The sequence below is a fragment of the Gambusia affinis genome, linkage group LG17 (genome assembly GCF_019740435.1).
Source record: "Gambusia affinis linkage group LG17, SWU_Gaff_1.0, whole genome shotgun sequence".
Lineage (NCBI taxonomy): Eukaryota > Metazoa > Chordata > Actinopteri > Cyprinodontiformes > Poeciliidae > Gambusia > Gambusia affinis.
Genome location: NC_057884.1, coordinates 21,186,396 through 21,212,821, shown reverse-complemented (window position 1 = coordinate 21,212,821; position 26,426 = coordinate 21,186,396). Strand labels below are relative to the sequence as shown.

General features: G+C 37.6%; 1 protein-coding gene across 1 annotated transcript in view; it reads left to right on the top strand.

The window, feature by feature from the left end:
* The window catches only part of cacna1bb (calcium channel, voltage-dependent, N type, alpha 1B subunit, b), a 137,472-nt gene that overhangs the window by 77,778 nt on the left and 33,268 nt on the right, over window positions 1-26,426 (top strand). Inside the window, exons 17-30 of the mRNA XM_044144188.1 lie at window positions 2,393-2,465; window positions 2,636-2,753; window positions 3,539-3,606; window positions 3,708-3,814; window positions 8,300-8,347; window positions 10,459-11,004; window positions 11,669-11,874; window positions 13,185-13,314; window positions 16,583-16,712; window positions 17,205-17,264; window positions 18,503-18,609; window positions 20,205-20,216; window positions 22,742-22,762; window positions 25,889-25,985. Coding sequence (XP_044000123.1) covers window positions 2,393-2,465; window positions 2,636-2,753; window positions 3,539-3,606; window positions 3,708-3,814; window positions 8,300-8,347; window positions 10,459-11,004; window positions 11,669-11,874; window positions 13,185-13,314; window positions 16,583-16,712; window positions 17,205-17,264; window positions 18,503-18,609; window positions 20,205-20,216; window positions 22,742-22,762; window positions 25,889-25,985 — 1,723 coding nt within the window. The remainder of the gene's footprint in view (window positions 1-2,392; window positions 2,466-2,635; window positions 2,754-3,538; window positions 3,607-3,707; window positions 3,815-8,299; window positions 8,348-10,458; window positions 11,005-11,668; window positions 11,875-13,184; window positions 13,315-16,582; window positions 16,713-17,204; window positions 17,265-18,502; window positions 18,610-20,204; window positions 20,217-22,741; window positions 22,763-25,888; window positions 25,986-26,426) is intronic.

The window sequence follows — 26,426 nt, the reverse complement described above, 5'->3', positions numbered from 1 at the left end:
TAGACTGAACTCCTGTTCAGCGTGTAAAGTAGCATCTTGTATTGTTTTTCTAATGTTCCTGAGCAAAGATCATGAGTCATCTTGTGAGTAACCTAAAAATAGTCTGTTCTCTGTCAGCTGTGGTGTAACAAAGGGAAAACACAACCTTTTCCTTCTGAACAGAAACCTGAATGTTTCTGCTCTTTGCTCTCGCTGGGCTAAATGGTGAGAATTGAAAATGAGCAGCAGAGAGCCGTTTCCCTGCTGAGACTCTGTGGACATGAGCTGCGTTTGGAAAGAAAGAAAATGTCTGAAGGAAAGATTTGTTTTTCTGATTCCAGCTTCAGAGCGTCTTCGTCGATTAGCTCTGACTTTGTGGTTCTCAGCAGACTTGCTGTTCTTATGTTTACAGCCAGATATTTCACAGACTCTGCTGCGCTCAAACTGTTTACTCTGAGTTTCAGTTGGATTTCTTTCAGTTTGACATTTCGGCGTTTGGTATCTTAAAGATTTGGCATTTAGATCTGAGGATAAAAAAGAAAAGAGGTTGATCTGTGGTGATCAGTCCTTCCAAACCATTGGAAAAATGCCAAATGTTTTGTTTTCATGCTAATCACATGACTGCATCCCATAGATTTAGTATCATAATTGAAAATAAAGTAGATTCAAGTGATGATGTTGCTGGTTGGACCAGTCTGAATGTCCAGCAAGCTGGAGATTTTCAGAGTTGACTGGGCAGCAGATGAAACATCCACAGGTTACAAACCATTAAAAGGATCTCTGAACGCTCAACATGTCAAAGATGGAAGCAGAAAACAAGAAATGGTTGGTTGGATGGTTGGATGGATCGTTGGTTGGATGGATGGATGGATGGATGGTTGGTTGGATGGTTGGTTGGATGGATGGTTGGTTGGATGGATGGTTGGTTGGATAGATGGTTGGTTGGATGGATGGTTGGTTGGATGGATGGTTGGTTGGATAGATGGTTGGTTGAATGGATGGTTGGTTGGATGGATGGTTGGTTGGATGGATAGATGGTTGGATGGATGGATGGATGGTTGGATGGATGGTTGGTTGGATGGATGGATGGATGGATGGTTGGTTGGATGGATGGTTGGTTGGATGGATAGATGGTTGGTTGGATGGATGGTTGGTTGGATGGATGGTTGGTTGGATGGGTGGTTGGTTGGATGGGTGGTTGGTTGGATGGATGGTTGGTTGGATGGATGGTTGGATGGATGGTTGGTTGGATGGATGGTTGGTTGGATGGTTGGTTGGATGGATGGATCGTTGGATGGATGGTTGGTTGGATGGATGGTTGGTTGGATGGATGGTTGGGTGGATGGATGGTTGGATGGATGGTTGGTTGGATGGATGGATGGATGGTTGGTTGGATGGATGGTTGGTTGGATGGATGGATGGTTGGATGGATGGTTGGTTGGATGGATGGTTGGATGGATGGTTGGTTGGATGGATGGTTGGTTGGATGGATGGTTGGTTGGATGGTTGGTTGGATGGACGGATCGTTGGATGGATCGTTGCTGTGCAGTAAAGTCTGTATTTGTCTCATTTTGTCTCCTGGGTTTCATTGATTCATAATAAATAAATGTGAATATCTATAAATCAAATATCTATAAATGTGAATATCTATAAATCAAATATCTATAAATCAAATATCTGTATGATGTCAATCTTCCTCAGCATTCAGAGGAAACTAAAGAGCCGTTTTTCCTCCCAGCTGCTCTACAGGATCATTGCTGGTCCAAATCAAACCGACCAACAGACTCTCTCTCTGCGTCCGTCTTCCTCCTGTAGAACCAGAACCGTTCGGGCTCGGCGCTAAGCCGCCTCCTCCGGTTGGTTCACGATAAAAAGTAAAAACCTGCCGCCGTTGTGTTCAGGATTAGGTGAAGCTGCTGGGAACAAACTGAGCGTCATGTGACTCCCAGGGTGGAGGTAATGGAGTCTCCGTGGTCGCGCTCCCAATCCCCATTATCAGGATAAACAGAGCAACACGCTTGCCGCTCAGCGCTGCTAATCCCCGAAGAGAAGAAGAAGAAGAGGGACAGGAGGGATGAAATGAAAGTGGGAATAAACGGAAAAGAGGATGAAGGGATGCAACCGGGAAGGAGAATGTTTAATCCATCGCTGTGAAAACCCCACCAGGACTTTAAACACTTTATTTTATCTTAAATTAGTTTAGTTCTCTGCTGCACTTAAAAAAATAACTAAATGTGGAATAAAGTTTGAAAGATGTTGGAAGTAATTTCAAGAAACTGTAAAGTTACACTGTAAAAAATGAACTGCAGTGTTTGGGTTTATTTAACCTGGCTTAACGGGAAGAAATTGGTTTTATTTTTCAGTGTTTCAGGTTTGTGATTTTCTTCTTAATGAAGCGTTTTTGATTTTCCAGGTTTAACTTTGAAGATGAGACCCCAACAACAAACTTTGATACCTTCCCAGCAGCCATCCTCACTGTGTTCCAGGTAAAATAACACAGAAAAATGGCCAAACAAAGCTCTTTATCTGAATTCAAATTAGCTTAAAATAATCTTTTTTGTCCCCAGATGAGCTCTGTGATAATCCTTCAATTAGTCTGTGCTCATCCCCCTTTGCTCTGTGAAGTGATTTAGTCCACAGCCTGCGTTTTCCTCAGATCCTGACCGGCGAGGACTGGAACGCCGTCATGTACCACGGCATCGAGTCTCAGGGCGGCGTCCGGCGTGGGATGTTCTCCTCCATCTACTTCATCGTCCTCACGCTCTTTGGAAACTGTATCCTCTTCAGTGCAACAACAGAACTTAAATATGAGGCAAGAATAGCTAGCAATGCTAACTGAAAAGTTAGCTGTGCTAACACTCAAACATTAATCATAAACATTTGGTTGGTACAAGCTAATGCTAAAGCACTGGAAATGGTACTTAGCACCATTTCTGTATTACTTACCAAAATGGTGGCATTAACTTCTACTTTAGCATTAGCATAACATAATGCTAAGCTAATGCTAAAGTGCTACAGTGTAAATTCAACTATATTGATTCCCACAGTATGTTAATGTCTTAATGTGCTACGAAAAGGGCTATAAACGTTAACGATGGCAACTAATCTGAATATTACCGTATTTTCCAGACTATAAGTCGCTACTTTTTGAACCATTCGGCTTATAGCTCGGTGCGGCTTCTCTGTGGATTCTTCTTCAACCACCAGGGGGCTCTTTAGCAGGAAGTGAATCACTGGAAGTCAAAATTGGAAATCAAAGAAAGCGCTGATTTTCATTTAGAACAAGCACATGCACAAGTCTTTTTCTCACAGTGAGTGCTTTAGTCCTGATGCTGAAACTGTCGGTTGAGGTGTAGAAACACACACAGATTGGTTTATTTCTCATATTGTGAAAACATGTCGTACTCCAGAAGCTTCGTGTTAAGAGTCATCAGGACATTTTTGTTGCATTTGCCTCAAATAATCACAAGTTTAGTGGAAATAAAGAGAATAAAAGGTGTTTGTTTTTAAAAATATTTTTCCACTTTGTGTATTTTTTTTCCTGAAAGTTGTGATTCAGACACTTTGCTAAACGTCTTCTTGGCCATCGCTGTTGATAACCTCGCCAACGCCCAAGAGCTGACGAAGGTGGGTCTCACTCCAAAATCACCACGACCAATAGAAAGTAGTTTATATTTTCCTGATGATATTCAGCTGTGAGACATAAAACCTGAGCTTTGGGTTGGCAGGATGAAGAGGAGCAGGAGGAAGCAGCCAATAAGAAGCTGGCTCTGCAGAAAGCTCTGGAAGTAAAAGAAGTCAGCCCGATGTCAGCCGCCAACATTTCCATCGCTGCGTAAGTTTCTGTCTCCTTCTCGCTCTGTTTGCTCCCAAAACGGAGGGAAATATGTTTGTTTTTCTATATTTCTCTCTCTGGATGTTCTCCCCTCTCCGTCTCAGAAACGTGTTTTTGTTTGTTTGCATTTCTCCTCATCTTATCCCCGTTATGACCGTGCTCTAGCTGTTGTCTCCAACTTTATCTGCAATTAAGGAAGCACTGAGTTTCTAACAGCTTTCGCCTAATTGTTTGTTTTACTGCTGAGTTTAATTAACATTTTACTAAAAAAGCAATGAAAAAGATTTTATTCGCTCCTGTTTGTTGCTACAGATATTCCACTGTTTATTTTTAAAATGTCAAATCTGCACAAAAATATCAGGATAAAATTAGCTTTTCAAATGAATAATATTGCAAATGTTATTACAGTATATTAATATAATATACTGTAATATATTAATGTGAGTTTTGTGAGACAAAATCACACCGAACTTTTAATATTTCCATGAAAATTACAAAATAAAAACTGTTCAGTTTTCTGAAGAAACAAAGAAAAAGTTTCCATAAAGTTTCATCAGTAGATTTTGTTGATGTGTTTAATTGTACAACGGCATATTAAAATATGGGAGTACATTTCTGCCAATAAAAACCTCTGAAATTTTTAGATTAATTTAAAAAGAATTTCTAGAAGAAAATCCAAAATTATCTGAGTTTGAAATAACTCAGAAATGTTCTAGAAAAACTGTATAAATTTCAAAAAGATTAGTTTCAGAAGTTACATTTTTTACTTTGTAAAGTTTTTCCAATTTTTTAAAGTTTTCTTTCCAAAACAATCTGACACTAATCTTTTTTCGATGAAATTCTTTTAGATTAATCTCAATTTTTAAATTTTTTTTCTAGTAAATATTAAACTTTTCAAAGTGAAATTTCTAAGTTCTTTTTCTCAACACTTTTTGTGCTCAGTCTCAACATTTCTGAGTTTTGTTTTTCAGTTTTTTTCTGAAAATAGTCTCAACATTTCTGAGTTCTGTAGCAAATGTTACATTTTCATGACTGAAATGTTCTTGTTTTTCTAGAAAATTTCTTTAATTAATCTAAAAGTTTTTTTAGGCAGACATTTACTCCTAATGTTTCTCCATCTTTAGTGATCCAGATGCGCTGCAGTAACTAACTGAACCTGAAACCAACTACAGGATGTTCTTGATTAAGGGCCCCAAATGGCCCCCAGACAGAGACTGTAAAGACTGATTGCCTACTAGGAGAATTTGTAGCTTCTAATAGTGAAGCTACTGTAAAAATAGGAGCAAACATGTCAGCTAATCTGTTCACATAAAAACAAGCAGAAAGGTTAAAGGTCAGGATGAGCTCCATAATATTGTATTTGCTCATTTTCAGTTTTTATATTATAATTGTTATAAGTTTCACAGCCGTCTACTCGTGTGACTAATTGATCATCTTTGCTCCTTAATTGCTGTTATCCCCACTGATAACGACGTGATTTAGATCAGAGCTGAATATCTCCAGCTGTTTTGCTTCCCAGTCGTTCTCCTTTGTTGTTGTGTGATGTTGTCCGTTTGGTTTCTGCATGTCAGGAAGATTTCCTTTGGTTGTTGACTGTTATGCTAAAAGGCTTGTGGTTTTGTTTTGACTGGACAGGTTTTGTTTTTGTTTGATTCCTGTTGACAAAAACTCAGGGTTTCATTCCCAAATCCTTTTCCAGCTCACGGTGCAGTAAAGTATTAATTCAGGACTTTCTGGAAATGTTGATACCATAATTTGGTGCAAATATTCTGAACTTGGCATCAGGGATGCTAATCCTGGATTCTGCTGCAAACTAACGGTCCATGAGTGCTAATAATACCTTCCTGTAAGCCATGTAGCTTCCTGCTACATGGCTAATCCTAGTCTTTTTGAACTCACTCAATAACATCATGTAGCAGTTAGCGTTGCTACAGTGTTTATCCCAGCTTCTTTGCACACCTAGCTCAACTGGAGTGCTAACAATAATCTCATGTAGCAGTTGGCTTTGCTGCAGCTACAATTAGTTTCTAAGAGTAATGTCTGGTAGCATTTAGCATTGCTACAGTGCTTAACCTAGCTTCTTGCTGCAGCTAGCTGTACTAGAATGCTAGCAACAATTTAATGTAGCAGTTGGCTTTGCTACATGGCTAATTCAAGTCTTTTTCTGCAGCTGGTCGTACTCAGGTCCTGTCGATAACAGTTTGTAGCAGTTAGCTTTGCTACAGTGTTAATCAGAGCTTCGTGCTGCAGCTAGCTTTTCTTGAGCGCTAACAATAATGTCATGTAGCTGTTTGTTTTACTATGATGCTAATCCTACCTCCAAAAGCTCAAGATTTTAGTGTTTCTAAACTCTTTTTCTTTTAGAAAACTTCAGAGATTACTCTCAAAATAAATTCCAGATTTATTTTACATTTTTTGTTTTCTCTACAATGGCCCTAATTTGTTGTCATACCAGAATCTCCAGATGAAAGTTTAGTTTAAGTATCAAAGCAAAAGGGTTCAAAGCTTTTTGTTCTTTAATTATGAGAATAAAACTTGCCTGTTTTCTAATCTTCCTGCTCTGGAATGAAACTCCTGGATGGTTTTTGGTTTTTGTCGAATCGCTCTGGGTTCAGGTTGCTGTTGTGTTTTCAGAGCAGCTTCATAGAAACCGTGTGAATCACGGAGTGTAGGGACAGGTGGGCGGCACCGACAGGTAAACGCACCGTCCACCTGTCCCGTCCACATTTCTTGTCTCATTCTTTTCCTTTTGTTTTTGTTCTGCATGTACAGTTTTGTAAACCAAAATCGAGATGCACTCTCTCGCAGGTCGTCCGTCACCAGCATTCAGTCACCGTGAGTTATCGCTCTCTCAATTTTCTGCTCCTTCCTTCCTTTCTTTCCTTCCTTTTGTCCTTTATTCTCTCCATCGCTTAATTCCTCCCATTTTACCATTTACTCTTTATCCTGTTCTTAAAATGAATCTTTCCCACTCTCCGACTTGTTTTCTCCTGTTTTAGACGTAAGCTTTTCGAAGGCTAATTTTTAATCTTGCTAGAAGGAACAAAATGTTGTGTTTAGTTCATTACATAAAGCAGTAGAGTTGGAGTGTAAAGTGACAGTAACTAGTGTTTCTACAGCTCATCGTTGTTGATGTCTCCAGTAATTCCTCTGCTCTGTGCGCTCTGATCCCAGTAATTTGTTTATAAAAGCTTAATTTCCCAGTGTTGCTGTCAGCAAAAGTAGTTTGACATTTCCAGTGTGTTTGCCGTGGCAGACCCCCGGACATGACGGTGGGATAAAGTAACCAAGAAGCCGCTCTAACATCGGTAATCTGCTCTTTGTTGGTCACAGAGGAGCTTCAGAAAAACTACTTCATTTCAAAAGGTTGCAATTGTATATGACAGAGCTCATAAAAACCTAAAATCCAGTTTCTGATTTTCATTAAAGAAATGGTTTGTTATGGGCGTGCTGTGGGGGCGTAGGGGATAGCGCGACCCACATTTGGAGGCCTTCAGTCCTCGACGCGGCGGTCGCGGGTTCGATTCCCGGACCTGGCTGACGTTTGCCTTATGTCTTCCCTCCTCTCCTTCCTCCTTTCCTGTCAGCCTACTTTCAAATAAGGAACACTGGAGCCCACAAAAGACCCCCTGGTGGGGGAAAAAAAAAAAGAAATGGTTTGTTATGACCTTCGCATTCACTGGAAAAGCACCAAAAAACCCAGAAACTTAATTTTGAAGTTTTCATTAACTATAAGCCACAATTCCCAGAATTATTTGAAATAATTCTGTCAGTAAAAGAAATAAATTACTGTTGAATTCCTGAAAGAAGATTTTTGATAATCTTCTGAATTTCTTCTGTACAATATGGTTGACAAAGATGTCACTATAAGAGTTGATATTGATAATTATCTATTAGTTTTTTGCTTAAAATATTTGAAATTCCACCAAACTGATGTCTTGACCTTTCCTATTTTATCCAGTTTTCTTTTCATGACGTTATTTTTTATTTGTAAGCTGTTGTGAGTCGCAGTGGGGAAACTTGAAACTGTTGCTGCGTCAGTTACTCAGAAGACCGTTGCTAGGTTACCAAAGTTGGGGGGGGGGGCGGGACTTGAAACTGCTTCTCACCCAGCAGGTTGTTGCTAGGCAACCAAAGAGAGTGAGTGCGTGAGTTGATTCCAGCAACTTTGTTTAGCAAAAGTCTTTCCTCTGCATACATCTCCCAAAATGCTACATTCCATAGATTGAATATTGAATATTAGACATATTGTATATTGTTATTGATTTTTCATCCAGCCTTATTCTAATTATTTAAGTAAAGCTGTAAAAAAAAAAAAGGCTTAAATTTGTTTATAAGATAAAACTATTTATACATGTTGTCTTATGTCTAACAAATGACCAGTCCAGTCCTGTCAGTGTTGATATCTGTCGCTGTCCAGTGCAGCCGAACCAAAACTCCCTGTCTGTCTGGTTCCTGTGTTTTCTCTGTCTCTGTGTCTTTTAGGAGTTATACAGTCTACTGCTCCCCCACTCGACATATCTTGAAATACAGGTGACCATATAGAAAACGGTTCCATGAATGGACGTGTACAGTCATGCCTTACAGACAGTCTGGACTGCTAAGATACTGCTAAGAATGTTTTAATCATTTTAATTTTCTGCCTTCTTGTTTTTTTGGGGGGAAAATGCATGTATGCAAATTGTTTTTTTGTTTTTTTCATCAAATATCATGTAACAGAACACTTACATGAAGTATCTCTTCAATGAATGTCGTTAAAAAAACCTTGTTTCTTCCATTACATATATGGGTGAAAGCAGCAGACGTGTGCTGCTAATCGAATGCATGTCATTAATTTATCCTCAGCAGATACAATCACCTCCATAAGCAGGAGTTTTATCAGGCTACATTGAAATCCCTGTTACACGGCTTACTGCAAATGGATCCTAGAGGTTCCTTCCAAAACAAAGTGGGAACCAACATGGTTCCCTGGGGTACACCACAACAAACAGGAAAATCCTTCAGAAATATGGTCTAAACCAGGACAGAACTGGTGAAAACAAGACCACAAAAAATCCTAAATCCTTCATAAAGTCTTCACAAACGTCACAGACGATGGCAAATGGACACGTTTAAATATGTTGGAGCACGGTAAGGCTGAAAAACATATCACGATACATACGTTTCATATCAGTCAGTATCAATAATTATCGATTAGTTTTGTTTATCTGGCCAGGACCTTTTCCTGTTTTATCCAGTTTTCTCTCCACATCGTTTTTTATTTTAAGCAGTTAAAAAAAGAGGCACAATGGGGAAACTTGAAACTGTTGCTGCGTCAGTTACTTGACAAGTTGTTGCTAGGTAACCAGAGTTGGAAGTGGGGGGGAACTTGAAACTGTCGCTCACGCAGCAGGTTGTTGCTAGGCAACCAAAGAGTGTGTGAGGCAGTTGATTCCACCAACTTTTAGTGCTGTCAATCACAATCTCATGTGGCTGCTCATCCCTCTGCTGCAGCTAACGCAGCCTGTCTTGAATGCTCAGTCTAGTTATCAGTATTGGACCAAAGAAAGCAAAGCTTTTAAAATTGTGATGCTTTTTATGGGTCAGAAAGACTCAAAAAATTGTAACAGCAGCTGAATGGGGGGGCTCAGTCTAATTTGTTGTCATGGGGCCCAAGATTCCTGGCAGCGCCCCTGACCATGAAGTCTTTATTGTGAACTGTAAAATATTCCAGTCAGATTTTAAGGGATGGACTTAGATTTTTACCACTTACATTAAGAACATCAGTAAAATCCGACCTGAGAACATTTTACTAAACTGGAAGTGAGATTTACAAACTGAAGTGACAGATTTATAGTTTTTCCATTATTCAGCTGGAACTTACTGGGATCCATAAATCAGACCATTAGGCTTCGTTCACACAGCAGGTCTTGGTGTTCAATTCCCATTTTATTATTTTGTGTGTGTGGTAGTTCATATTGATAATACATAGCTCCCACAAGTTGGAACTGAAAGTGATCCGCCATCTTGGTAGGCAAACGCAGCGTATAGCATAGACTATAATAACTTTAACTAACAATATTAATAATTATTTTGTTAGCCGTAGTTGATGATAACTCCATTAATAACTTAATTTTAGTGAAGATAACCTTCATTTTGTTATTGTCGGTTAACTATAAGTTTATTTTGTTAGTTTTAATTAATAACTATTTTTTTAGTCGATGATAACCTATATTTATAGTTAATTATAATTAGTTAACTGTAATTAACTAATTATAGTTACTATATTAAACTAATTATAGTTACCTATAATTAGTTAACTATATTAACCTTTATTTCTTTGGTTTTAGTTAACTATATTAACCTCGGTTCAAACTGGTGTGAAAAAGTCAGATTCAGGTTTTCCTGCTGTGTGAACGTAGCCTTAGCGTTAGCGTTAGCTTTAGCGTTAGCGCTCTCTTAGCCACATCTAATCAGTGAAAACGTTTCTTCATCTTCCTCTTCATGTGATCGTTTAACTCGCCATCCATCGACCTAAATCTGCTGTTTCTGCTCATCCAGACGCTTCTCTGGGAATGTGTCAGCCACAGATGTCATGGCTCCGGCCCATCAGAACTCATCAGAACCTAAGGTTTACTCACCGTGTTTTGGTTGGATGCTTGCAGCAAGGAGCAGCGTTCTGCAAAGACCATGTCGGTGTGGGAGCAGCGGACCAACCAGCTGAGGAAGCACAACACGAAGACCAGCACCGAGGCGCTGTTCAACGAGCTGGACCCGGACGAGCGCCTCGCCGCCTCCAGCGCCCTCCACCTGCACCCCGACATGAAGACGCACACCGACCGGCCGCTCGTCCTGGAGGACAAGAACGGCGACCAGCCCCAAGCCGGCGCGCCGGAGGAGGCGGCGGCGCCCGGCGTCAGGGACAGCTTCCACTCCAGGAGGCGCCACCACCACCGCGACCGGAACGGGGACGGAGGCGACGGCCCGGGGGTCCGGCGCCACAGCCACCATGGCCACAGCAGGGAGCACAACGCCGACGCTGCCCAGGACAGAGAGAGGCTCCGCCCCCAAACCGGGTCACCGGAGGAGGAGAGAGGCCATCGTCATCACCGCTCCCGCCGCACGCCGAAGGAAGGAAACGGACGACTGACTAACGGAGCGCAAGACGACGGGAAAGGGGGAGGAGACAACAGCTCCTCACGCATCCAGAGGTGGGCAGAGAATCCAGATGTTTACTGGAGTAAGAGAAGAACTACCGCAGCAAGAAAAAGTCCAAGAAATTACTCAACCAAGAGTAAAAAACTAATCCTACTCTAGTAACTGATTGATTCATCAGTTTGGTAGCAACTGATTACATTTACTTGAGTAACTTTTAAAAAATATATATATTTTATTACTTTACGTTTTCCTTTTATTGTGAAGTTCTTCTATTCTTGAGTAAAATTTCTACCCACTGGATGAAAATCAAACATGTTTTAACCAGAAACTCACCAGACTCAGAGACACACCTACAGTTTCTGTTAAAGTTTTATAAGTTTTATATTGAAAGAAACTATTTTGGAAAAACTTTTCTTTTCCCTGATTTTGTTATTTTTTTGTTATTTATATGAATTATTGTCATTTTCGTCCTTAAACTACCAAAACTCCCACTTAACTTTACATTTTGGTTTGTCTGATGATGTAATTTTTAAATATTAAATGATTGATAATTTTCAGAGGAGGGCAGAGAGCCAAAAAACTGAGTAAATGTAACTAGTTACTACCCAACTCCACTGATGTCATAATTAAATCAGATCTTCTGACACACTAAATTGTACCAAGAGTTTTGGTTTGAAGTTTCTGTTACATTTAGATAAATTTCAGTGCTTTTCCCAGGGACAAACAGGCGGAAACGGAGGACGACAGCCTGGCTGGGAGTCCGCTGCAGCTGAAGCGAAGCAGCCTGACGCCGAGTGAAAAACAGGAAGATGCCGACAACCAGAAGAACTCGACCAGAGCCAGCCAGGCCGCCCTGAACAGCAACGCCGTCCACATCCCCGTCACCATCACCGCGCCGCCCGGAGAAACTACCATCATCCCCAGTGAGGGCCGCTTTTCTCTAAAAACAAAATATTCTGTCCTTTTCCATAAAGTTTTTATGAACAGAAAAAAAGAACAATTGTGCTCAAGTCAGGTTTTAGATACATTATCTCTTAAATGATTGATTAACTGTAAGCTGACTTAAAATAGCTGTTCCCTTGACTTAGCATAGGTGCTAACTAAATTTTCAGTAGCTGTTAGTAAAACACTTAGTCACCATTAGCTAGTATCTGAGAAGTTCTTAGTTTGACTCTGACTAGCTGTTAGCTTTAATCCTAAGAGCTGATATTTTACTTTTACCAGACAGTTAGCTTGGTCGCTACTAGCTTGACTCTGAACTGGTATTGGGTTGACATTAATTAGTCTGACTCTAAGTAGCTGTTTCATTTACTATTACCTTGACTTCTTGTAGGTGTTAGCTAGATTTTCAGTAGCCATTAGTTGAACTCCGAACCATTAGCTAGAACCTGGGTAGCTTTTAGCTTGATTCAGGGTAGCGGTTAGCATTACTGTCAGCTCAGTTTCAAGTAGCTTTCACCTTTACTATAAGTAGCAGCAAGTTTTGCTCTTCCTAGGTTTAGCAGTGAAGAGTTAGCTAGTCAAGCTGAGTCCTGACTAGCTAAGTCAACAACATGTCAAGTTATTAGCTTGACACTTAGCAGGATTTAGCTCAACTCTGAGCTGCTGTTGATTTGATTATAAGAAAATGTTAGCCTTACTATTTGCAGCTGTAAGATTGACTAAGTTGCTAACCATTTGACTCAGAATAGTTAGCTAGATTTTAAGTTGCTGTTAGCAATCAGTTAGCTTCGAGGTAGTTTTATTTTTGCTAGAATTAGCAGTTAGCTTGACTTTGAACTGATAATAGGTTGACTTACAGTAAGCGTTAGCTTGACTCGCTGTAGGTGTTAGCTTGACCTTCAGTAACCATTGGTTTAACTTCTAACCGTTAGCTAGAATCTATGTAGCTGTTAGCTTGATCCAGGGTAGCCACTAGCTTTAATCTTAAGAACTTTCAGCTTAGCTTTGAGAAGCTTTAACCATATGTAGCGGTTATCTTCTAGCTATAAGCTTTAGTAACTGTTAGCTTGATTCAGTAGCTGTTAGCTGCAAGAACTTGGAGTTTGTGTTAATAAAGTTTTTATTGTTCTTTGGTTTTTAACCTCCAAATCTGTCGTGTATTTAAAGCCTCTAATGAGGAAAAAATGAAGCAAATCCTACAATAACCAACAGCTTACATTTCTTTATTGTCGTTTTGTCTTCATGTTTCTGTAAATGAGTGATATTTATATCTTCTGTTGCTTTGCACCAGTGAACAGCATCGATTGTGGCAACTTCCAGCTCAGTGAGGAGAAGAAAGATCTGGAAGAGGAGGAGGCCGCTAACGGGCCGCGGCAGATTCTTCCCTACAGCTCCATGTTCGTCTTCGGACAAACAAACCCGTAGGTTCCAACGCTTTCCATGCAGAAATACTTTCAGTACATTTCTAATATGACTAAAGTAACAAATAACCAAATAAAACGTTTGAGTAGAGATATAAAAACGTATCCTTTCATTTGTTTTGCATAAAAGATGGCTGTGAATATTGTTAGATTAGAGTTGAGATAAGAACAAAATAGTTCTGTATATATTTATCTTTTAAATCTGCATTTGGTTTTGGGAAAATCAACATTTTTGACGGCAGATCTTGGTTTCTGTAACCTTCATATATCAGATTTACTTCTTACTGACTCTTATTTTTATGTTGGTGCAAAATAGAACCAACATTTAGGTAGCAATGATTAAATATAATAAAAACAGACAGAATTAAACAGTGTGAAAAACATAGAGTTTAAATTTATGTACATTTACACGTACAAAAATGATAAAAGTACAGGTTGCATTTTTTAAATATATCAAAGATGTCACAAAATCAATAAAACATACAACAAATACATGTAAACAAACAGCTACTGATAATAAACAACAGAAGATAAAAATCCTGGGGGAAAACAAAGAGCAGCTGAACCAGTGCTGACGGTTTTTGTCCGTTTTGTTAATGTTATTCCTGGAAGCAGATGCTGCTTATTCCAACACCATTTTTCCTAATTATGCTCTGACTCTGGGAACAGGCGTTTGTGAAATATCTGCTGTTAGCAGATCTCACTGTTCGTGGTCTTTACAAATTCACACTCAGATAAAAGGGAGGCTTTAAAAACCGTCCTGTGGGAATGTTGGGGACAAACTGGCAGGGCGATTTAACAGCAGCAGACTCTGAATAGTGAAATGCATAATTTCCACATCCAGTAATAAACGAGGAGCACATTGGTAAACAGTATCCAACCTCTATAGCTGCATAAAGAGGCAGGAAGTGAGAATCAAAATACATTTCTAAAAATTAAATCTAATTTCAGATCCAACTGTCTGATCATCAGTGTTGGGTAGTAACGGATTACATGTAACAACGTTACGTAATTTAATTACAAAAAAAGAGTAACTGTAATTCGTTACAGTTACTTCCGAAAATATTAAGAATTACAAATTTAGTTAAATTTTTTTTAAAATATAAACAAAAACCTTTGCGAAATATGTAATGATATTTTTATTGCTTTGCGCTCTTTATCGCCGTTTCCCGCTACGGCTCCTTGTCTCTATCACAGCCGCAATGCCACTCTGATGTTCCATCCTGTGCTGGTGGAAGACACCCTATGGGCTCTGCGTTGTGTTTCTTTTCGTGAAAGTGGAGTGTGTTCAGTGCAGGAGAGGAATCGGACACAGCGCTCTTCGTGGAGGGGAGACTTTAGCGCCTTTATTTCATCCACTTTACAGGCAGTAAACAGGCTGTCGGGATTTAACAATTTTCCCTTTACAAAACAATCAAACCTCATCAAAACAAGAAGCAATCTGCAGCCAACTGACACACTGAACAAACAGAAAAAAAGATCGGCATACCAACGCAATGTATATTTTACACCGGGCTAGCGGAGCTGCTGCTTACCTTACAGGCAGTAAACACACTGTAAGGAATACAGCAGCTCGCCCGCAAAAATCCCCTGCACTACGGTGTCCCCGACAGGACAAACATCTCGGAATTGTGGTAATACCAGCAATTACAGAAAACAATAGTACCCTCTTCTGTAACATTTATGCACTGCTGTACATTTACATCTGTGAATATAAAAATGTTTTACGAATATTTGATGCATGACTAACGTTGGAATCTATTCTTTCCCATGAGACATTGTATGCAACATAGGGTGACCAGACGTCCTCTTTTTCCCGGACATGTCCTACTTTTCAGACCTAAAAAAATGTCCGGGGGGAATTTAAAAATCGTCCGGGATTTTGGTCAACTGCCTCAAAACACATTACATAGCTTACAGTGCATTGTGATTACATTGCCACTCCGTTCCACTACTCCATTCCAGGTTTATTTGTATGGCAAAGAAATCGGTAGCATTTCTACCCCCCCAGCACTGTGTGTCCGCCGATTCTAGTGCTCTTTTAAGGTTCCCACTCAGTTCTCAAAAATTAAATGTTGAACATGGGTCAATACTCATTAAAATCTCAAAGTAATCAAAAAGTAATCAAAAGTAAATAGTTACATTACTTTTTAAAAGTAATCGAAAAAGTTACACTACGATTACATTTTAAACAAGGTAACTTGTAACTGTAACGGATTACATTTTTAAAGTAACTTACCCAACACTGCTGATCATGTTGCTAGTTAAGATTTATATTTGCTTCTTGGTTTGATTTTATGAAACTAGAAACATATCAGAAACATTTTGTTTCAGTATTAAACAAACTTTAGTTTTTAGTTTTTATATTATGTCATCTGCATAAAAATGAAGCTTTTGGTAAACTATCCCAAAGATGATTTATAAATAGACTGAAGAGTAGGGGTCCTAAAATGGAGCCCTGAGGGACGCCTGTGGATGGCAGAAGAAGCTAAAATTTTCTTCAGTATTTCAATTGGCTGGATCGTCATGACGAATAATTAACGGCCTAATATTTTAATCTGCACCAAACAAACCTGACATCATGTTAACGTCAAAATTACTTCAATAAAAATGTGTCTAAACTTTGATTAGGCAAAAAAAAAATAAAAATAAAATAAAAGCAACAAAAAGTCACAACACAACAGTCAAAAGCTACGCAACTACAAGCTACAACTTAACAGTAAAATAGCTACAAAACAAAAACAAAAGGCACAACAGCAAAGCTACCGCATAATTTTAAAAAGCTACAACACAACAAAACACTACATAACAATAAAAATATATACAAAACAGAAACATCAAGCAACACAACAATCAAACGTTTCATCACAACAGCAACAAGCTACAACACACATTTTGGTAAAATGGAAGAAATGCTTGGAGGTTTATCATAACATTTGTTTTAGCACAACTTCCGCTGTAGCTTTCTCATTTATTTGACCCTTCTGGACCACCGTAGTTCATAATCCATAACTATCCAGCACGTGTGAATTAAAAACAGTTCTGTAAAGAAAATTGTACCAAAATAAAGACTTTGGTCTAGAAAGTAAAGACTTTCCATCAGTTACCACAAACGTTTGAAGCCAGTGATTTGCTGGTCCTCAGTGGGTCCGGTTGGTCTGGATAGTTCTCTCCCCTAAACAACATGAAACATTTATCTGTGACTGAAATATGTCTGAACCTGCCAAGCAGCAGCTCCTCTGAGTTCCCGGTGCGCTCGGTGTTGCAGGGTGCGGCGCCTGTGTCACTACGTGGTCAACCTGCGCTACTTTGAGATGTGCATCCTGATCGTCATCACCATGAGCAGCATCACGCTGGCCGCCGAGGACCCGGTGGAGGCCAACGCTGACCGCAACATCGTGAGTCAAGACTCAGAAATAAACATCTGGGGCGACCAGTATTTGTATGAAGAATGCATAAATATCTCCCACTCTAGCTGATTCATTCGGACTCTACTGTCAGGTGAAGGAAAAGCAAAACTAAGAGGCTTTATTAAGGTATTGTAGGTGCAGCCGTGTGACCTGGAAACAGTGACGGAGTGTGGCACACATCCAGTTCAATCTTGGTTCCCACGTGTGACTCGCTGGCCCTGGTTGGGAACAGATGCATGCAGACAAGTGGCCTGAGCTTTTTCTTTTTGACAGACAAGCACAGCTAATTAGCATTTCAGTCAGGGCCACAGAGGCAAACCGAGGTGAAGGTGTGTGTACGTGTTTTGTGTGTTTGAGTAGAAGAGTGCAAAGCAAACAGAACCTGAGACCTGGCAGGATAAACATTAGCGGTCCATTCGCTCGCCCCTCCAATGAAGACTTCCTGACGAGTCGACTGAAATGTTTCTGCTGTGTTTTCAGGCTCTGAAATACCTGGACTATGTTTTCACTGGAGTCTTCACGTTTGAGATGGTGATAAAGGTGAGAAGGGCTGAAGAAATGATAATTGTTAGCACATAATAAACACGTTTTGCCATGTAATATTGTAATATTCACAAACTTCAGTTTATTTCAATAGGTTTTTATTTTATATCGGCGCACTTTTACCCTAAAAACCTTAAATGAAATCCAGATTTTATAAAATAAATTAAGATGGTGTTACGGCTGGACGTTATGGATGAAAAACATATCACTGTATAAGCCTTCCATATTAGTCAATATCGATAATTATTGATAGGTTTTTTGTTTTAAATATCTGAAATATTATCAAACTTTTATCCAGTTTTCTCTTCGCGCCATTATTTTTTATTTTTAAACAGTTTTGAGCCACAGTGGGGAAAGTTGAAACTGTTGCTGTGTCAGTTACTCAGAAGGCCGTTGCTAGGTAACCAAAGTTGGGGGAGGCGGGACTTGGATCTGCTTCTCCCCCAGCAGGTCGTTGCTAGGCAACCAAAGAGCGAGAGAGTCGGTTGATTTCACCAGCTTTCCTTAGCCGGTCATGAGGAGTTAAGCTTATATTTTAGTGAAATATAAGCTCAGTATAATATATTTTATCATGTTTTTATAAAATATAAGTGAAAATAATTTATTTAAATGTTATTCCTGATGCTCATTTTCTGATGGTCTGTTTAGTCAAGAAACTGAAAAGTTTCTGACCAGAAAAAGACCAAAGAACTCCGGCCAAAAACAATAAGAACAGAAATAAACTAACATTTTATGTGATTAATACCAAATATTACATATTGTCCTCTAATCAAGAGGGAATTGTGATTTAAAAAAAATGTTGTTTTATCTGGTAATAATGTCATAATACATTGTCTGATAAAGAAATGTTTTAATATTTAATGTTTCTTGTTTTAAAGAAATGAACTCGTTTCTGTCTAAAATCAGACATTATGAAGCTGCATTTATAATAAATCACTAATAATTATTGAATGGTGAATAAAAAACTCCATGTTTTTTACACATTGTGTTGATATTGTCTGTGGGTTTGCTAACGGGGTCAAAGGTTAATGCTCCCTGTCCTATCAGATGGATTATCTATCCGATATAAATTATTGATTTATTGATCCAACAGCAGGTTAAAGTGTTGTTGTTTTCACATAATGTTTTTCTCTTCTTTTCTTTTCTCTCATTTTAATTCTGGTTAATTTTATTTTTTTAACATAATGTCTCTGCTTGTCGGTTGTTTTCTCTTGGTGTTTGACCTCTGACCCCAGATGATCGACCTGGGCCTGCTCCTCCATCCCGGCTCGTATTTCCGTGACCTTTGGAACATCCTGGACTTTATCGTGGTCAGCGGCGCTCTGGTGGCCTTCGCCTGCTCGTAAGTCGCTTTCATCACTTCCTGTTGTGATGCGTTAGCATTAAATCTTTTCACTGAAATCGTTTTTAGCTGCTTTGTTTCCTCCTTTTTCCTGGACTTTTCTCCTGGTTTTTGTGGCTTTTGCTTTATGTAACCTTTGACCTCCAACTCAGATTTTTCTTTTCTGTTCTGAATTCAGTCTTTTCTCTTTGTTTTTAACCGACTGCTGGTTGATGAAGGTCAGAAGGACTTTATTGGCTCTTTGAAGGTTTTGTTTGCCACATAATTGCAGCTTTGCAGTCGATCCCCAACACAATGTCGGGTAATTGCTTTTTGTAGAAGTTAAAGGTAAATCTGTTTGAACATTTATTGGTAGACCATGAAACAGAAAAGTAGTTAATCATAAATTTGCCTTTTTTCTTAAGTCTGAAACTGGAAAATCTGAACTTTGATTGAAGATAATGTATTCACTAATGGAACCGTTTTTGATTGCTTATAGTTTATAAATCACTGAATAAATTAGAAATAAAATACATTAAAATCTGCTGTTTCATACTTTTGGATTTCCTTTGATTAACAATAATTGGAGAATTGATTAATATCTGCTGATATTACATGATTTGATGTTTATTTCTTGTTTCATAATTGGTAACTTTTTTATGTTTTATAATGTAAATTCATTTAAATTGCCTTGTTGCTAATAAAAAAGCCATATAAATGAACTTAAATGCTTTTCTCTTGTTGATTTTGTAAAGTATCAACAGCAGATTTCACTGTAAAAACACAAAATCTTACCAAGTAATTTTCTCTGGTTTCTAGAGAAAATATCTCAGTACATTTGAAATAATACAAACCTAAATTATGAGTAAGTTTTCAGGAAGAATTGTTTTTTAAGAAATTAATTCCTTAATATTGATGAAAACATTCTAGTCCTATTGTTAGATTATTTATTTATAACATCGGAAAATGTTTTAAGTGAAATCATCTGTCAGTGAACTAGTTCTTTTTCATCAATATGAAGGTATTATTGACTTAAAACAAGCTGAAAAGTAACTTATAAGTTAGTTTTGTCTTATATGAAGAGTAATAAGAAACTAAACCAAAATGCTTGGTAAGATTTTGGTTTTGTGTCATTTCTTTTGCTTAAAAACTTTTATTTTCTGAGCGATTCCCCTGCCGAATGCATGAACTCAAATTAAATGTTCAGCTTTCTTTTTTTATTTATAATTATGTTTATTAGGTATTTTTGAACATTTATACAAAAAGAGAAAAGGAAAGAACAATAACAGAACAAAAACAAAAGTTTTTTTGTCTTTTTGACTCGCAGTGAAGTATATTGTTGTGTATGAACAACAAAAAGCTTAATTTCTTAAATATCATGAGGAGTATCAATAAATCAATAAATGTCTCCTGCTGTTTGTCTGTTTCTGCTTTGCATTCGGTCCGTTTACTCTGAGGTTCTGCTTTGTGACCTTTCCCCTGACTCAGATTTTACTGTCTTATCGCTGCCGCTGCTGCTGCTTCTTCTTCTCTGTGTCTTTTCCCTGTTGCTGAGTCTGCCTCTGCCACTTTCATGTCCTCTTCTGTCTTTGTTTCCTGGCTCGGATCGCTCTCAGGAGCCTCATGGGGTAACGCCTGCTCTTTCTTGCTTCTTCTCCGTCTGTGTCCTCTCGCTTCCCTTCACGTCCATCAACCCGGTGTCGCTCCAGTTTACAGCCTTCGTCTCGCAGCTAAACGTCTCGAGCAAATGTCACATTTTGTCATTATCATCAGAGTCATGATTGAAGAAACTGGCATTTACTCTGTTTTTGTTATATAAGTGCACATCCAGGTTGCATAACTGTAATTACCTGCTTTGAAATCATCTGGCGTATCCACCAAAATATTGTGAAAATGATTTGAATCAGCTTCAATCCACAGCTTTCACACGTTTGGGAGTAATCTTTTTGAAACTGATAATAAACGGAGTGAATGCCTTTCAACCCAAACACACATTTTTACCAGATCTTTATTTGTTTTTCTAGTTTTGCACAAATTAGGGAGATTATTTTCTGTTTTCCGCTCATCTCCTGCTCACTTTTCATTCATCATTTTGTGTTTCTTACCATCAATCACAAGAAGCCGTCAAAATGACTGCATTCACAATGCAAGGTCGAATGGTTTATATCAGTTCTGACAGTAGATATATCAGCAATATTCTCTAAGCTCTCAGCTTTTGTAGGTCACTATATAAACTCCCCCAAAATATTCCTCAGAAAAATTAATAATATCCTTAATATAGAACCAAAATCCTCTAGAATGTTTTATTTATTTTCCCTCTTTTCTGATGTTTTTGGAAAAAATCTCTGTGAAATAAAGTGAATACAAACATACTATATTTATAAAAAACAGATATTTATATAAAAATACAAGTAACTTTTTTCCTGTGTCAACATTTCCACTTTAGGTCTGTTTGGATGATCAAACATTTTAATTTGTCTCAAAAAGTTTCTTAAAAGAAAAAGAGTCCTTAAAAAGCATTGAGTCTTAATTTTGTGTGTTTAAAATTAAGGCCTTAAAATCTCTTAAATTCATTTAGAAATGTTAAGTTGGCCTTAAATAAGTTAATAAATTTTAAATGTTGTTGTGGCAGGAACATTTAATTGTATATTCTATGTAGCTTCTTTTTTAACACGTAGACGTCTTCATTACGTTCTGTGACTCACTGCAGTTTAAGCTACCGCTAACCAGCTGGTTTATGCTTTTAGCTAGCTAGCTTTTTTGTGTTTATCATTGATAAATGTAAATTATTACCATTTGGTAATTGGTCGTTTGTACAATGTTACGTGGAATTTGGACAAAACGTTTGCCATTATTGTATAAAATATGCAGTTTTATTTTCTAGATTGCCGTCGTGAACCAGGTCTTAAATTTTATTCATAACGGCCTTTCAGTCTTAAATCTGAGATGGTGAAACCTGCAGAAACCCAGTTTTCACACCTTATAGTTCAGCAGATTTGGTTTGATTTGGGACCAAAACTGAAACATTTGTTGCATTTTTCAGCTGCTGCTGTTCGATTTCACACTGAACCGAGTCAAATGAATCAAACATTTTGAAAAAGCTGTTTGCCTCCTCGCCTGTGGGGGCGCTGCATCAAGAACTACTGTAGGAAACAACATGAAAACCTCTACAGAAGACACTAAGCGCAACTTCTTTCTTCACAAAATGTAAACAAACTGTAGTAGCATCAGATGTACGTTGAAGAATTTCTTTTTTATCTTTGGTAAGAAATCACGAGTCATTTATCCCTTCAGCGCTAGACTCTCGTGTTTCTGTTTATTTAATTTACCCAGAATGCCCTGCGCTGTAGTCCACTTCTGGTTTTGGAGCGGTCTCCGCTCCGCTTGGCGTTCACATTGGCTTTCGAATTCACTTCAACCAAACAGAGGCCGGGATTTGTTGGCAAATTATTTTTTTCAAGTTATTTTAATCCAACCAACAGTTTGTTTTTTGAGTGGAATTGAGATTGGAGTCTCTCAAATTATACCAAAAATATTTATAGAAATCATCTCAAAAAACAGCAATTTATCTGTTTTTATTTACATTTGATTAAAAACCATCACCCAAATCACCGCTGCAAAATGTTCTTATGGATGAACCCAAACTCAATATGATTGTTAATGTAAATATTTTTCTATTTAAATCATCCAAATGTGTTTATTGTTGATTTTCTAGCTGTTATCCCTCCAATGTGACTGGAGGTTTTAGGTTCCTTAGAGAGTTACACAACCTGCAGGAAGCTGGAAAAGAGCTCCTAAAAAGAAATGAGAAACAATAAAAGTAATGAAAATTATGATTTAATGCTCTTGCAATGTGAAAGCAGTCGCACAAATGATCATCATCAGTGTCTTTTATTCAACCCTGGCTTATAAATTTAATTTACTTTCACTGCAGCGCTTCAATTAAGAGTTTATTAAACCTGTCTGTTGCTTTTTTTGTAATTCTTTTGAGTTTAATTGCAACAAGCGGTCGTCTTTAGCGCCTTCTCAGTCTGTAAGGTTAAATAAAGTCTTCATGTCTGTTTAATCTGTGCTTTAAGTGTTTGCTTTGTTCTTTCTATGCCGGTGATTTTTCTGTGTCGTCTGCTTGCTTATCATTTCTTTTCCTCATCAGATCACAACAAAGTGTGGCCAGGTGGGAACTGCCCCTATTTACACCCAATCCCAGTTTAAAAGCACATTTCCTGGAAAACATTCCAGGAAATTCCCAACCTCCTAACAAACCTCCAGTCTGACGGTGCCTGTAGTGTGACCAAACCTCAACCTTCACTGCAAAAACCCTCAGTCTTACCAAGAAGTTTTGGTCTAATTTCTGCTGTAAACATCTTGGCACACTTGAAATATACTGTCAATTTTCAGCAAGACATAGCAGCTTGTTTTAAGTCAAGAATTTATTAATATTGATTAAAGATTACTAGTTCCGCTGGCAGATTATTCCACTTGTAACAAGACAGCTTTCCCATGTAATAATCTCAGACTTCTGACTTTTTTTCCTTATGATTTTGACATAATCTCAGAATTAAGTCGAAATTAGTTCTGACTTTATTTTAATTAATTCCTGCTTTAATTGCATAATTATCCTTCTTTTATCATAATTCTGGCTTTAATAGCAGAAGTCTAAAGTTAATCTTAGAATTCCAATTTTTTTCCTCAGAATGTAGATTTTTTTTTTTTCCTCTGAATTCTCTTTAATCGTACAATTCCGACTTTATTGGCCAAATTCTGGCTTTTTTATTTTAATTTAAAAGTTGCTCAACTTCTCAGCTAGCTAAGCTAGCGTGGTGGAATCAACTGACTCACTCGCACTTTGGTTGCCTAGCAACGACCTGCTGAGTAACTGACTCAGTAGCAGTTTCAAGTTTCCCCACTGCGCCTCATAACTGCTTAAAAATGAAAAAAAAAAAACCAGCAAAGTTTCAGATAATTAAACCAAAAAACTTAATCAATAATGATTGATTTCGACAGGTATGAAACGATTATCGTCCGATCCTAGATTAGTTCAAGTGTGCTGAGATATTTCCAATAGAAACTAAACAAAAATCCTTGGTGATATTCTGTGTTTTTGCTAAATTTTATCCTCCTGAGCCAATATTGACAAACTGAAGTTATGAAGACAATATTGGGAACGCCATTAAATAGATTTCAGAAGCTCGATTTTCTGTAAACAGCATTTCTTTAAATCAGTCTGATCCATCAGCGCTGGCCTTTATCCGACTCTAAACTCCTAAAATCAGTTTAAGAAACTTTATCAGGTCAACTGAAGGAGATTTAAGCCTTTTACTCCCTTAACAGAGAGTCAGTAAAGGAGTTCAGCCTCTTATTTCAATTTAAACTAGTAGGTTTTTTACTTTATTTTACCTCCTAGGCTACAAACTGACCATAGACAGCCTTATATTTAACTAGAAAAACACAAATTCATGACTATTTTTTAGAAATAATATTTTAAAAAGCTGTTTTTGTTATAAATTTTGTTTTCAGTTTCTATTTCCCCCAAAATCACAGCTAAAGGTTTTCTGTAGTAGAAAACCTGTATTTGATTCTCTCTCCAAGCAGCCAGACGTTCTTCTGATCCTCTAAAATGCTACAACTCTGTAGTTCTTTTTTGGTTTTACATGGACTTGGGCTGCTTTTTCACTCGATGTCTGTAAAATAAAATGTTGCGCTCTTAAAAATGAGATAAAGTGGAGAAGGAGCCAGCCTGAAAACCTTCTGCAGCATCTTCAGCTTCTGAAATCTATTCCACTGTTCTGACCTTTGATATGGGAACAGAAACCAGAGACTGCATGATGTTCAGAAGCATGAGAGCTGCATGATGTTTTAGTGGAAAAGAAAACTCCCAAAGTCGTAATATTTGGAGTTTATCACTTTTTACCGAAGAACAAACTCAGGTTTATTGTTGTTGTTTCATATGGAAATGACTAAAACATGTTTTTTTTGTTCCTTTTTAAAGGTATATCATGGTAAAAAAGGATGAAAATCTAAATATACTGAATTTTTGTTGGTTTTCTGGTGAGCAGATGCTAGCACTTTAGCGCTCCTCAGGGCTGGATTCAGTCAAGCAAATAAAATAAAGGCAGCATCTGCTCTGATACTCCTTATTTAATCAAAGATGTTCATTTATATTTTTATTGCATGATTTTCTTTGCAAACACTGAAACACTCAGTGTTTGATAGTTGCTCAGTTCTATGGAACTCTGTTTCCTGTGTTTCTATGCTGCATTTCGGTTAATCCTATTAATACATTTTATAAAACAAACAGTTTGAGTTTCATCAAGTAAGTGAAAAAACTTCCACAGTGTTTGACTTGTGTTCCAGATTGTTCCAAGCTTTTTACTTCATGTCCTTAGCACTCTTCTATGGAAGACGATTAGTGCCACAATAACAGATTTTACTGAAATCTCAGAATTATTATTATTTTTTTTTATGAATTCTGACTTTAATCTCATGATTTTGACAATAACCTCAGAATTATTTTTTGTCAGAAATCTGACTTTAATCATACAATTTCCGACTTTAACTGCAAACCTTTGACCTTTTCAGATATAAATTCCAGAATTCAGTTTTTTTTCTACAGAATTTTGACTTTTTCTGAGAATCTTGAGTTTTTTACTCATATTCCATTTTTACTTGCAAAATTTTGACTTTTGCTCATAAGTCAAAATTATGAAGAAAAACTTTTAATAGCAGAAGTTTAACTTAAATTTGAGAATTCTGACTTTAATCTCAGATTTCTGAAATTTTTAATTAGAATTATAACTTTTCTTTCGCAATTCTGACTTTTTCTCCCAGAAATGTATCTTTTTTTTTTCTCATAATTTCAACTTTTTAATGTTTTGAATCTTGATGTTAGTCTCAAAATTTTTTATTTTTTTTCTCTGAACCTATGCTTCTTCTATTCTTCTTAATTCGGACTCGCTTTAATCTTACACATCCAGCTTAAACTCTGAGAATAAATGGTTTTTTGTGTTGTTTTTTTATTTTTATTGACCATAATCCTATTCTGTAATCTTGTGGTAAATACAATGTAAGTAAACAAAAGAAAAAAAGGATGAGTTGCTTAACAGAGGAGCAAAGAACAGACACAATTGTAACTCCGTAGAGTTAGATAATCTACTGAACTGCATGTTCTCCACTAACCGAATGCTAACAGCGCTGATCAGTTTACAGCTGAACTAACGCAAAACTGATCGAATGGCGAAAGTTAAAACTTGAGTCGATGGCAGCGTTTCTCCCAGACTGACGCCGTTTTCACTCCTCACAGAGGAACCAAGGGGAAAGACATCAACACCATCAAATCCCTGCGGGTGCTGCGAGTTCTGCGACCTCTGAAGACCATCAAGCGGCTGCCGAAGCTGAAGGTACGGCGACGCAGTCTGGAAATGAAGTCTGATTTTCACAGAAAAACTCTCAGCATTTGGTTCTGGACAGATTCACATGGAGATCCGAGGCAAGTTAAAGTTCAGCAGTTCTGTAGGAAGAGCTTCACAAAACCCGTAAAAACCTTCAGTTTCATTTTTATACAACAAAAATCATTTTAATGATTTCTAAAAAGAAAAAAAGTCAATCACTGCATTCACATTTAGTACAAATATTTTACTATACTTTAAATAAGGCAAAACTAAAATAAACAATTTTTCAGCTTGTTTTAAATCAATAATTTCTTAATATTGATTAAAAGAAATTACTAATTTGTTTTCTCATAATTTGGACTTTTTGTCTGAATTTCAGTATTTTTTTCTTAATTCTCATTTTAATTTTACAATTTCAAATTTAATTGCATAATTCTGACCTTCCTCATG